Here is a 13,292-nt window from a genome sequence, read left to right on the forward strand (position 1 = left end):
ATCTTTTAACAGACATCAAAGAAACACAGCAAAAGTATAAAATGCATAAATACATAAATATATGCCTGGGTATTTATGATTCTTGGACAGCTACAAATATTATTTAATTAAATTCATGATTACTGCAATTTGCTATCATAATAGTATGTAAGGTTTTTCATCTTGAATGCATTTTCATAAAGAAAAAGAATGAAACCGTATTTTGGGGAAAATAAGCTATATTCTATGGACAAGAGCATTTGCATTAATCTATTTAGATATTTGACAAGTATTTAATGCTAACTTTAGAATATGAATATTTAGATTAGAAATCTACTGAATTCCTTAGCAAATTTTGCTACATATATTAATAAACAATTTATATTTTCATAAGGGAAAATATTTAAATAATAGTGACTTTGGGGTAAAAGAAATAAACACTGAAGTCATTATTTTTAAGACAAAAATTTGAAAAATATTAGTTCTTTTTTTCTTCATTCCATCTTGATAGTGGGAACTCTAGAGGAGTGGCATATTTCCTTGTTCCATGTCTCTAGACATAGTGCCATGCACATTTCAGATTTCTCAAACGAACTCACTGGAAGAAATAGATTGTTCTCCAAGCTATAGGAAACTAAATACTGTAGCAACAAGCTTGTATTTGCACTATAATACGACTTGCGCTGTTACTACCGCCACAGGCGACACTCTGCTGACATTGGTATTGCATGAAACATGGATGACTTTTATATAGGATAGTTTGTACTGAAAATCACAGGTATAGAATTTTCAGCATGCTATATATAAATATCTTGCTTCTGTTTCCGTTTGGTTTTGATTTTCAGAAAGGATTAAAATGTGCATTTTAATCCCAGGCTCAGTCTTTTAAAGTTTACGGGACTGATTTAAACACAGTTTGACAAGTCCAATAATTCTTACTAACACAAATAATTAAGGCATAGAAATAATAACTTTCCAAAGTTTATATCCTAAAGAGTTCTAGAAAGAGAATTCATATTTAATTTTTTTCTGATTCCAGTATATTTTATTTCTTCTACCACCAAAAAGACTTAAAACTAATTTCTAGAAATGAAGCATGAAAATATAAACCAATAATGGTAATAGCAACAACAGAAATGTTGCCTTAAAAACCTCAGGAATATTATCCAGGTTTTGCCATAGCAAAACGCTTCTAACACATGATTATGTTCACTTTTTACAAGTGATTGACATCCAAAGGGTAAAGTACCAACCCAAGGAAGGAGTATGGGAAATAAGAAATAGAAACCAAAAGGAACTTACCAATTAAAAAATAAAGAATTAGATAATCTTATTATTAAGCAGAAAATACCAGAATGCATGCAGGTAGGCCGTAAGTGGCTACACAGCTACAGTGGGTTTTCAGTTATTAATCTGGAATTAAAGCTACAGTTTTTATATGTGATCCTACTTTTAGTAAATAGCAGTTACTCAATTTGCATCAGTAATGACATTCAGCTGACTCTGACATTCTGTTTATCATAACTCCTGATCAGTAACTCCTGCCGTCGCCCCTGACAGTGCATGCCCCTCAGATCATTAGTCACATTCACAGTATGGTGAGACTCAGTTCATCTTCCCTATAGAACACATAATGGTAGTGAGTCTACAGACAAACCAGTATCTACAATCCAAATTTGTATAGACAAATGCTGGCTTTTAATCATTAAGTGATCAAATAGTAATTGTACATTGGAGATATGAAATAAGATTGCATAGACATGGAGTCTATTTCCATCTAAAAGGATCGGTTTGCCATACTCAAGAATGAAATGTGTGCAAGGCTGTTCATTCCAGAGGCCAGCAGGAGCAAGACAGATGTCAGACAGTGAGAAGGTGATCGTCGAAAGCAGCCAAATGCTTATGCTATTACTCTAGCTCTTCTTCAAGATGTAGTCTTTTCAGAATCCTCTCTAACAAAACGTTTTTTTTTTTCCTCTGACTTCACTTAAGGTTGTTTCTAAATCTGCCTGCTCAGAAAATGAGCAATGAATTACTTACAGGGGGACTATTAAGGCTGCTGATACTCATGATTACAATTACTAAAATTGTTCATACCTCTGATTCCTAGAACAGATTGCTTTTGTTTGCTTTCAAAAGGTGAGTAAATACCTGGCTGAGAAATTTGGGAAAAGGTGAAAACAAAGTATAATAGTTTGACTAGAAGAGTCATATTTATATACTGGAAATAATAAGGTCACTTATACAATAAGCCTTGATAAATTGTAGAGCAAGGATCTTTCATTGTTCTCTTACAAGTCTGAATAATCTTAGTACTTATACATTTTAGAATCAGCTTTCAATTTTTATGAACAGCTCTCACTGGAATTCGTAACACATTACACTGAATCATGTATACATATCAATTTGGAAAGGCTGGCTTTATGATATTTTTGCCTTCCTGATGACACACATAGCTATAGCTCTAAATTTCTATAGATCTTCTTTAATGAAATCCAGGACTTTCAAGTATTTTTCTTTCTAAGTTCCTTTTCATATACTTTTCTTTCCAAGTGCCTTATAGCTTTGTTAATTAACTCTAGTTTTTCACTGCTAAGAATAAGGTGTGCTGTAATTTTGCTGATGTTTGTTTAATGCATCCTTAGTCAGTTGGAGAGGGCACATTTTTCTTCCTAGTTTGCTAGGAGGTTTTATTTCTTTGTGTTTGTTTTTGTTTTGTTTTGTTTAGAATGTATGGTTATTGCATTCTATTTCTTGTTTTTTCCATATATTTTGAGATGATTGTCTATGTGCATTTATGACCCTCCTTTAATTCATTAACTTTGTGGATAAATATTATGCTTTCCTTCCTTCCATGATGAACTAAACAAACATTCCTGGAACCAAGCTGATGAAGATATATATATTTTTTAATTTTACACACCAGTTATGGGTGTTTGCTATTATTTTGTTTAGGCTATTTGCACCTAATAAGTGTCATGAATGGGAGGGTTGAACATTGATTTCTAAGTTTTATAAGTTACAGAAAACATGTAAAATAATTCCTCTTTCTGCTATTTTCTGAGGAAAAGATGTGTAAGACTGAAACTACCTATTTCAGTTTAGGTAAAATCATCTAGGTCCAATTTTCTTCTCTTGGGAAAAATGACATTTTACCTAAAAGTTCATTTTCTTTAATTATTGTGGTACTCGTCAGATTTTCTATTCCTTTTAGGGCCACCTGTGGCACTTTTTAATCCATCCATGTTCTTACTGTTTTTAATACCTTCTTTAAACATATTTATGCATGCTTTTTTCCTAAAATAGTTTTTTTTTTGCCTTTTCATGTTCTGCTATGATAAATTGATAAATTTGTCAAGGTTTTATGACTTTTTACTTGTCCTTTATTTTTTTACTACAGTAGTCTATTGTTATGATTCTAATTTTGGATTTTTTTCAGATAATGACAGAAATATCAGCAATAAAAAAAAGAGACTTGATGTTCTCATTATGAATTGTGCATTTATAACTTTGACATGTAAAAGAACCAAACATTTGCCCTTCTCTTACATCTCAGAATTCATAAACTTACTGAAAATTGGGAAGACTGCATTTAAGATATTTTAAAGTATAAACAACAATATTTTGATATCCACCAGACTTACATATGAATTCTAAGCTAAGTTTTGGTTTAAATTATTCTTTACATTTCCCCAAGTGTGACTGAACATCCCACACTGCATATATTCTCCTATAAGAAGAAAATTATGCTTTATGTAAAGAACTTTACTTTGTATTTTCTCCAAGTTTATTTAGATTTAAAAACCTTGAACTTTTCAAAGATTATGTTTTTTTTACCAACTGCCATGCTTTTTGTAGATTAATGATGAAACAAATCGTTCATCCCTTTGACTCTGACAGCATACAATGAATTCTGACAACTTTCTCCCACTCCAGTTCCTGAATAACATGTAATTTCCTTGATATGACAAAATATCACTTCAGCATACATGTCATGCCTTGGTGTTCATTTTTCATTTTTCTGTAAGTTAATGAGTTCTAGCAAAGAGTGCTATCATAAAGTTGTCTTTTGCCAAAAGTCCTGCTGCAGCATATGGAGCTAGTGACAAGCTACAGTACTAAGGAGATTTGTTTTAAACCAAGCCTCTAAAGTGTGCATGGAAATACTAAGTACATCCCTGTGTATTTTGCAGACAATCCTGGTTTGCTGAGCCATGTCACAGTGGGTATTAGAGTTCTGGATGTCAATGACAATCCACCCGAACTTGCCAGGGAATATGATATTGTTGTCTGTGAAAATTCTAAGCCTGGCCAGGTAAGTTAATTGTGTCCTTCCTGTCATTTGAATGGAAGAAAAATAAGCAGCTCTCTTTCTGTTATTAGATATAATCCTCACAATCCCCCTGTGTTATTTTTGTGTTGAGCAAAAGTAATTTGATGAAGCCTTATTTTAAGTACCAAATAGATATTTTGGGGAATCATAGAAAATAAATTTTCTCCAGTTCCTAAATGTAATTCAAAAAAAGAACTCATTCATGCATGCATTCATGATGCCAATAAAACCATATTGATTTCTTTGTGTGCAGCTCTGTGTTAAATGAGCGGGGAACAGTGAACGTTCTTGTCCTAATGAAGCTTCCAGACTAGATGGGAAAGAGGGACTGGTTGGTCATTTTGGAGGGCCTGTAGGAGTGACATATGAGTGGCCATTGAATGAATTTGGTTCTAAAGTATCATTAGGTTCTAACGACATAAGAAAGTGTCTGTATTAAAGAGGTGGGGAGAGTGAAGGAAGGAGAGAAGGACTCAAATAGGGACATGAGTCTGGATGTAGCGTGGCAGCTAGGTAAAGGAGCATGACACTGCTGGAGGAAGGCCCAGTGGCTGAGGCACATAATGCAAGGGGGGTCCTGGAAGGGGATGTGCATTTATCTTCTCTGCTGTGTCATTATACAGACTTAGCATCTTAAAACAAGTTATTTGTCATCTTACAGTTTCTGTAGGTCAGATGTCTGCTCATAGCTTAGCAGAATCTTTATAAGGATCTCTCAAAACTGTAATCAGTGTATCAATGAGGCTTCGATATCTCTTCTAAGCTTACATGATTGTTGGCAGCTGTGTTCAGTTAGTTTCAGCTCTAGACCTGTCAGCTTCAGGATTTTACTCAGCTCTTCAATGTTCCCCAGAGTTTTGAGAGATGCCCTCAAAAGTTTCTTGCTATATGGGCTTCCGCAGCATAGCCACTTACTTCATTAAACAACTAAGGAGAGATCTGATAAGTCTGCTAGCAAACAGTCTTACATAATGTAATATAATCAAGTGAGTGCTATATAAACACCTTGCCATATTATATTCTATTACCATGTTCTATTGGTCAGAAGAAGGACACAGGTTACACTCAGACTTAATGGGAGGGATTACACAGAGGCGCACATTCTATGAAGGGCACCTTAAAGTCTGTTTGCCACAGATAAACCTAGAAAGGTAGAAAGAGTTAGACCCAGCTGAGTCAGATAGTCCATTATATTGACTTTGGGTAACCAGAATGAATATATCATCCAAAATTGCTTAGAGTTATTTTAAAGCTTGTGATAAAATTATAGTCCTGAGAAACAATGCCTGTGTATTTTGTATAAGGGACAATCAATAGTGGCTCACTAAGGTAATCATTGCTTATGTGTTTTTAATACCCCTAGGGTATTACATATATAAAAACTCTTTTTACTTGAAGTTTTTTCACATTTATTGCCCACAAGAAAATTAGAAAATATGAATGGAGACAACGTGGCTGAAAGCTATATTTGAAAGTATTTACATGTTATATGTTTTATTCTCTAAGAAAAACATATTGTTTATCAATTCAGGTGTTTAAGGATTTTTCTATATCTCTATTTTAAAAGCAGTAAAGAATTTTATGTACATATATAATGCTTTATTTACCAAATCCTCTTTCAATTTTATCAGAAATGTATGCACATATCCTAAAATTATGTTCTTAACATACATTATAGACATGAAATTGATGAGAAAATGTTAAACATTCAAATGAAAAATGTAAATATAAAAGAGCAGCCATTAAATGTGGGATCTCAGCTCTTGGTTGTAACAACAAATTAGATAAAGCCAAAGAGAAAATAAGTGAATTGGAAAACAGGTCAGAATAAAATGCCCATGCTAAAGGACAGAAAGATAAAAAGATAGAAAGTGTAAATAAGAATATGAAACCTATATGGGACATGCAGGTCTAACAAATAAGTTATTTAATTCTCAGAGGGATATAAAAAAGAATTGGACCAAATAATATTTGAGAAGATCACGGCTGAATTTTTTTCCATGCTGATAGCACGCCTCAAGTAACCTTCAGAAAGAATAGGAGAAACAAAAATAAAGAAAAAATAATTACCTGACTACAGAGATTACTTCACCTGGACACCTTGTAATAAAATCAGAAAATTAAAACATTGAGAGAAGAAAAGACATAATACTGAAAAAAAAATGGATTTAGCACTAGGCAAAGAGTTCTTAAGCTTGATACCAAAGGCATGACCCATAAAAGAAAAAAAAGGTAAGTTGGACTTAATAAAAAATAAAAAATGCTTTGTGAAAGACTTGGTTAAAAGGATCAGTAGACAAGCTTCAAAGTGGGAGAAGAGACTTGCAAACTGCATGTCCAATGAAGGATTAGTATCTAGAATATAAAAAGGATACTCAAAACTCATCAGTTAAAAATGTCAGTTTAAAAATGGGGGAAAGACGAGTAGACATTTCCCTAAAGAGGATTCACAAGTAGAAAACAAGCACATGGAAAGATATACATCATCACTAGTGATTAGGCAAATGGAAATTAAAACTGCAATGAGATATCTCTACATACCTATTAGATGGGACTAAATTAAAAATAGTGACACAGAAAATAGGGAGAGGAAGAGAAATCAGTTCACTGATATGTTATAGGTAGGAATATGAATTGGCACTGCTACTCTGAAATACATTTTTGCAGTTTCTTAAAAACTAAGCATATAACTACCGTGCAGTCCAGAAATGACACTTTGGTGCATGTCCCTTAAAGATATGAGGATTTTGGTTACTAGAAAATAATTTACACAGATGTTTGGGTAAGGTTTATTCATAATGAATCGCAACTAGAGACAACCCAGAATGTCTTTCAATGGGTGAATGATTAAATAGACTGAAAGGAATTCATGTCATAGAATATGACCCAGAAATGAAAAGGAACAAACTATCGATGCAAAAACATGAATGAAACTCCAGGGAATTTTGCTGAGTGAACAACAAAAATTAAAAGGCTAGTATTCAAAGGTTTTGTAACATATAACATCAGTGGTTAAGAGGTGGGTAAGGATGGCAGGGTAGTGTATATGGCTATGCAGGGGAGCAGAGTGTTTTCCATGGTGATGGAAATATTCTATATCTTGACTGCATCAATGACAATATCCTGCTTGTGACACTGTACTATTGTTTTGCAAGATGATACCAGATGAGGAAACTGGGTAAGAAAACATAGCATCTCTCTCTATTTTTTACAGCTGCATATAAACCTATAATTATCATAAAATAGAAAGTTTAATTAAAAGTAGAAACAAATATTTTTAGTCAAAGATATAATACTTTAAAAAGAACAGTACCAAAAGCTTATTATTTTCAGGAAAGAAAAAGCCAGAAAACAATGGAAAGTTAACTCCCAAGAGTTGCAAGATAATAACTGAAACCATACATTATTTTTATTCTACTAAAAATGTACCTCAAAAATAAAGACAAGGAAAACTCATATTTGGGCAAACAAAAATATGAAAATCCCTTATTATAAAACATACATGAAAGCTTTTATTGGGTAAAAAGGAAATAACTATTCTGGTAGGTTCCAGTGGCAAGAAATCTTAAAGACCACAGCAGTCAATAAGCTTATGGTAAAAAATAAATTATTCATGAGTTAGTAGAAATCACAGGAATGTTTTCCAGAGTTCAAAATATAATAGTATACATCTCAATGACAGATCATAAGTGAAGAAGGAGACAAATTAAGTTAAAATATAAAATATTCTAAACTTTTTAAATTTGGGAGAAATTGACAAACTACTAATTTATAGTAGATTTTGTATGTCAAGAATGCATGCTGTAACTATTGAAAATAGTAAACTAATAAAAATAGTAAAAGACATATGACTAACAAACTAATAGAAATTGGAATTAAAGATACTTAATCCTAAAAAGGGCGATATTTAAGTTCCTATTTATTTCTTGAGTGTAAATCTGTTTATTAAAATGTTCATTCACTTTAGGATAGTTCACATGTAATTTGGTGCATGAGATTTTGTCTTGCTGTATTACATTTTGCAGTAAATCTATAGGGGAAAAAAGCTTTTCATATCGGACCTATCTTTAAGGATTTTAGGACACATTCCAAAACTAAGATGTAATCCCAATAAAATATGAAGCTTATAACCAATTTAATGTTTCCAAAATAATCTAGAGATTTCTGTGAAGTTTGTGGAGCTCAAAGTTAGAATGACAAGTATTTGCTCTTGAGATACAGTTTGCCTCAATACAAAATAGGCAAAATAAAACTTTTAGTACAGAAAATTCTAATCGTTATGTAAAGGTCATGGTATTTTTTTTAAAAATCAAGAAAGAAGACAGAAACAAATTTAGAATAAGCAGAAAAATAGAAAGCAAGTAAAATGATGTAAATTTAAAGAAGTGTATAATAGTATTTATGTTAAATCACAGATACTCAAATTAAAAGATGATGCCTATTGTCAAAATAGTTAAGAAAAATGTTCAATTAAATGCTGTTTATAAGAGGTGTGTTAAAATTGTAAGAAAGAAAGGGTTTGAAAGAAAACATCTGGAAAAATACACCAAACAACGTGAATAATAACTATATACATATTCACCCAACTATATACATACACACACACACACACACACACACACACACACACACACACACACACTTTATCAAAGGAATATTATTAGATAGGAAGAGGCACATTCACTGAGATAAAAAGTCAGTGTTCCAGGTAGAAATAATAATTTGAAATTTATTTATACTTATCAACATTACTTCAAAATGAATAAGGCAAAACTGATAGAAACTGCCAGAATCATCACATAAAAATTTAGTAAGGATACTGAAAACTGAAAACCACAATGAACAAACTTTATTGATTAACAGATACAGAAACTGCATTGAACAAGTTCAGATTACGCATTCTTTCAAAACGTGCTTAAAATATTGACCAAAAATTTCCTCCATGAAGGGTCACAAAGAAAGTCATAATAATTTTCAAACTAGAATTGGTCTCATTATTTTTCTGTATGACAATAAAATAAAGCTAGGTGATAATTTAAAAAGAGTGCTAGAACAAAATCCATTGGAAATGTGGAAAAGCACTTTTAAATAAACTATGTATCAATGAAATAATAAAAATTGGAAATAATGGAATAATGAAAATGTATCAAAAGGAAAAAGGGAGAAATTAGTTTTCTCCTCATTTTATGATGACAGCATAACTTTAGTATCAAAACCTGACAAAGATGTGATTTTAACTATAGATACTCTCTCATGAACATACAAATATAAATGAATTATCAGCAAAGAGAATCCAGAAAAAATAATACTTTAAAATGTAAAGGAGAAAAATTAAAATTCATTTTTATAGGTGAAGCCAAAGCTTTTGATGAAGTTCAACATCCATTAATCATATTAATAACAGTGATAATATGCCTTTACATTAGGAGAAATTGTGAATTAAATGAACAGTTTTGCTAAATATAAGGCCAATATAAATGTATTTCTTTATATCACAATTAGAAAATTAACTAAAACACTATCATGTAATACACATTAAAAATAAACTATCTAGAAATAAATGTTACCCATCAGAGGTATCAATTATTACAACGTTACAACGTTTGGTAAACTTCAGTCCTCACTGAATCTTTGTTTCTCTGTTGGCAGGTTATTCAGAGAAATCAAATTTGTATCATTTGAAATGAAATATGAGGAATAAAAAATCCACACATAAACTGATGATTGCATTAGCCAATTTTAGATGTTTTCTTTTTAGGCAATTTGTTTCTTTTCAAAAATTGGTATAAACAAACAAATTTTACTTCAAAGTAATTTCGAATTAGGCACTACTCACACTTGCTCACCCATAGCAGGCTTTGTAGGTAAAATTGCTGAAAACCTGAAAAAAGGATACTCACTCTGTGCTCTGGGGTCAGTTGTTATTTCTCCTGTGGCTCTGAACATATACTCCCAAACCTAAAATGATAGTCTCAGTTTTCTAAGGTCTCTTCATGTTGGCTTGTGACCTTGAATTTTTCCCTATTGGCTTCTCATGTTGTGTATTTCTTGCTCATGTAAAATTTCATTCAGGCTTTGTCTCTACACCACACTCTCCTGTCGATGTCACACTGCTAGCCTGGGTCCTTTTGTTTTACCTTACATACTGACTACCTGAACTCTATTGCTTTTCTAAGAAATTATTTATGTGACATTGACAAGGGCTTTCCTCTGGAAAATGAAGAAAACTGTCAACTTCAGGGACCTCCCAAGCAGAGATTCTATGAGTCTCAAATTCCTTTAAATCTGGGTTACCTTATTCTCCTCACATGAAAAGCCAATCCATTTTTTGGGAGGGCTAGATTTGTGACAAACTGTTCCTTTCTTTGGTAGGTCCTATTAACCGTTTATCTAGAATTCATCTTTTCTTCATATAACTTACTGGTACTGTTTTCAGAAAGTAATCACGAGACTTAGCACCCCTAACTTCTAATGAATATTGATTCAATTATATGACAAGTTCTTTTTATCCTTTAAAACTGATAATCATATTTAGCATCATTGCTGTCTTTAGCACTGTGTGATTTTAAATGTCATTATACTATAGTCAGATTCTTTATGTTGCTTGAGCATTTGTTTCCAACTCCTTCACCAAAATGAATTTAAGCTTTTTATTGAGGAGATAAAAACTCATTATTTAATATTGTTTATATATATATTTGTACCTTTTTTTGAATAAATCATTGCCAATATGTGTGGTCAATTTGTGTGATTAACCCATTGCAGGGGAAATGGTCTAAATCTTTTGTTTAATTTTGTAGTGTTTGGCTCATTTAACCTTATGTGTGTAGCATTTCTGGAGAAACTGCGTTTGTTTTGAGACAGTTGGAATGGAGAACTCTATTTAAATAATGATTTGTGAAATAGGTTTTCTAAAGCATATTTCTATGACAGCTTCTCTTTCTGTGACAATTGCTTTTTGAATTACAGACACTTCTGTTATGGATGTTGTTCATCTAAATATAACAGCATATGGCTATGGCAGAAACTGGTCTTTTTTGAAAGCAGAGGTTTAAGTCACATATAAAAACAGAATTCAGGTGGATTTAGGTGTCAATGTAAACAGCAATAATATTTCTCTAAGTCAATGCATTTTTCTTTTCTAAAAAAATATTGTAAGTGCTTTGCATGAAAAAATATATATATTAAAAAGAAAATCATGCATGTGTGAAATTCGAGGTCAGTTGTCATAGAAAGTGAAATCACAATTACTGAGATGTGCCTACACCTGGAAATCTGAAAAGTAAATGAAGGGCATGCTTTCTATCTTATTCATATTGAATTTTCCCTCTCTGTTTTTGTATTTTTCTTCCTTTAGAAGTAACTTAGGAAACAAAACATATAAAAGAAAACATTTTATTACTGAACACCAGCCTCTGCCCCATCAGATCCAATTATTAACAATACGACTTTGTATGAAAAAGTTACCTAGATCAGTAGAAATTTTACACCTTATTAAAGATCAAGCTCATTAACTCTCAAAAGTTAGTATTATTATCAAATAAACTAATGATCACATTTGAAATAACATTACAAAGCAAATGAACTGATCAATTTAAAGAAGATACAAAGTGTTCCATAGAATTTTCTTTTTATTTTAAATCATTAGGTAGGGCTGGCTCATTTACCCAATAGAAAACTATTATTTGTATAAATATGTGACACTGACATTTTTTTTCCCCTAATGAACTGCTCTAGAAGTAATAGACTTGGAAAACACATCTAAAAAAAATGGATACATTTATTTGATAAGAGAAATACAAAATTAGTTCTAATTAGTTTCTGCCAAAAGTGAATCCTTATTCATAGGCATTATCAAAAAATTCTGCTGGTAATTATAGATACCCACTATAAATTTGGATGTTTTTCCCCATTGGTAGAAGAATCTGACTTTTTCTCAGATCTCTCAAAATAACTAAACACTTTATGCACTAATTACATAATGTGTATGTGATAGAAGACATCTAAGTTCAGTTAGGAAGAATGAGAGTCAGAAAATAAACTGTTATGGAGTGTATATCACCAACCAATGGCACAAAGATAGAGCACATGAACACAGTGTAGATATGTCATAACTTGGAGAAAACTTTGGAAAATATTGATGACAGTGGTGTGACAATTATCACATATCTTCCAGAAATTTAAATCTTCTAAAAATCACAAACATGTTAACTTTTTAGTTATATTTCTTAATAAAAGTAAGTATGAGGAAATAATAAATGGAAATACTGTCTCCTAATGAAAGGTGATTCTTAAAACAGAAGAATTGAATATATCCTGTCAAAATAATATCTCAGAGTTCAAGATAAAGCAGATCAGCGTTCTAGGTTTCTGGAAATGTTTGTCAGAAATATTATTGAAAAACACTTAAGTATAGATGAATAGCCAACAATTCTATGAGACCACAAGATGAATGCTTCACTTTTTCCATAAAATGTGGTGATCAAAACATTATTTTTTATGTATTCAAGACTGAGAACTCTTTATGAAGAAGACAAATGTGCCATAAATGGGCTTCTAGGTCAATTCAGTCTGAAATTACTTGTATAAAAATGGAAAAGATGTTTGAGTAAAGATAACAGAAAAAGATGAAACACAATATAATATGAATTATATCAGCATTTAACAAATAGAATAAGCTCATGTCTGTAAAGATATGAGAATTAAAACAACTTTTACATTTAAAGTGAGAAGAAAATAATTACTCTGAAGAACAGGAAACATAAAATAACTCAATTGATTTAAATTACTATCCACCAATCCCCTCCAAAATTACATCCTAGGATAAGAAGTGAACTTGCAAAAATGTCAGCATGTTACAAGGTATCAACCGGAAAATATGATTGCAAATTGGAGAATTACAGTGAATGAAGAATAGAGGTGAGAGGACATTTTATTTTCCTAAAGGAAAACTTATATTTATCATATCTTACCTTGAAAA

General features: G+C 31.7%; 1 protein-coding gene across 4 annotated transcripts in view; it reads left to right on the forward strand.

Moving 5' to 3' along the window:
• CDH18 (cadherin 18) overlaps window positions 1–13,292 on the forward strand; it is a 1,060,019-nt gene that overhangs the window by 1,012,401 nt on the left and 34,326 nt on the right. For all 4 annotated transcript variants that reach the window (XM_036896722.2, XM_057496160.1, XM_036896723.2 and 1 more), the window contains one exon: window positions 4,173–4,294. In XM_036896722.2, the coding sequence (XP_036752617.2) occupies window positions 4,173–4,294 (122 nt within the window). The remainder of the gene's footprint in view (window positions 1–4,172; window positions 4,295–13,292) is intronic.

The sequence above is a fragment of the Manis pentadactyla genome, chromosome 2 (assembly GCF_030020395.1).
Source record: "Manis pentadactyla isolate mManPen7 chromosome 2, mManPen7.hap1, whole genome shotgun sequence".
Lineage (NCBI taxonomy): Eukaryota > Metazoa > Chordata > Mammalia > Pholidota > Manidae > Manis > Manis pentadactyla.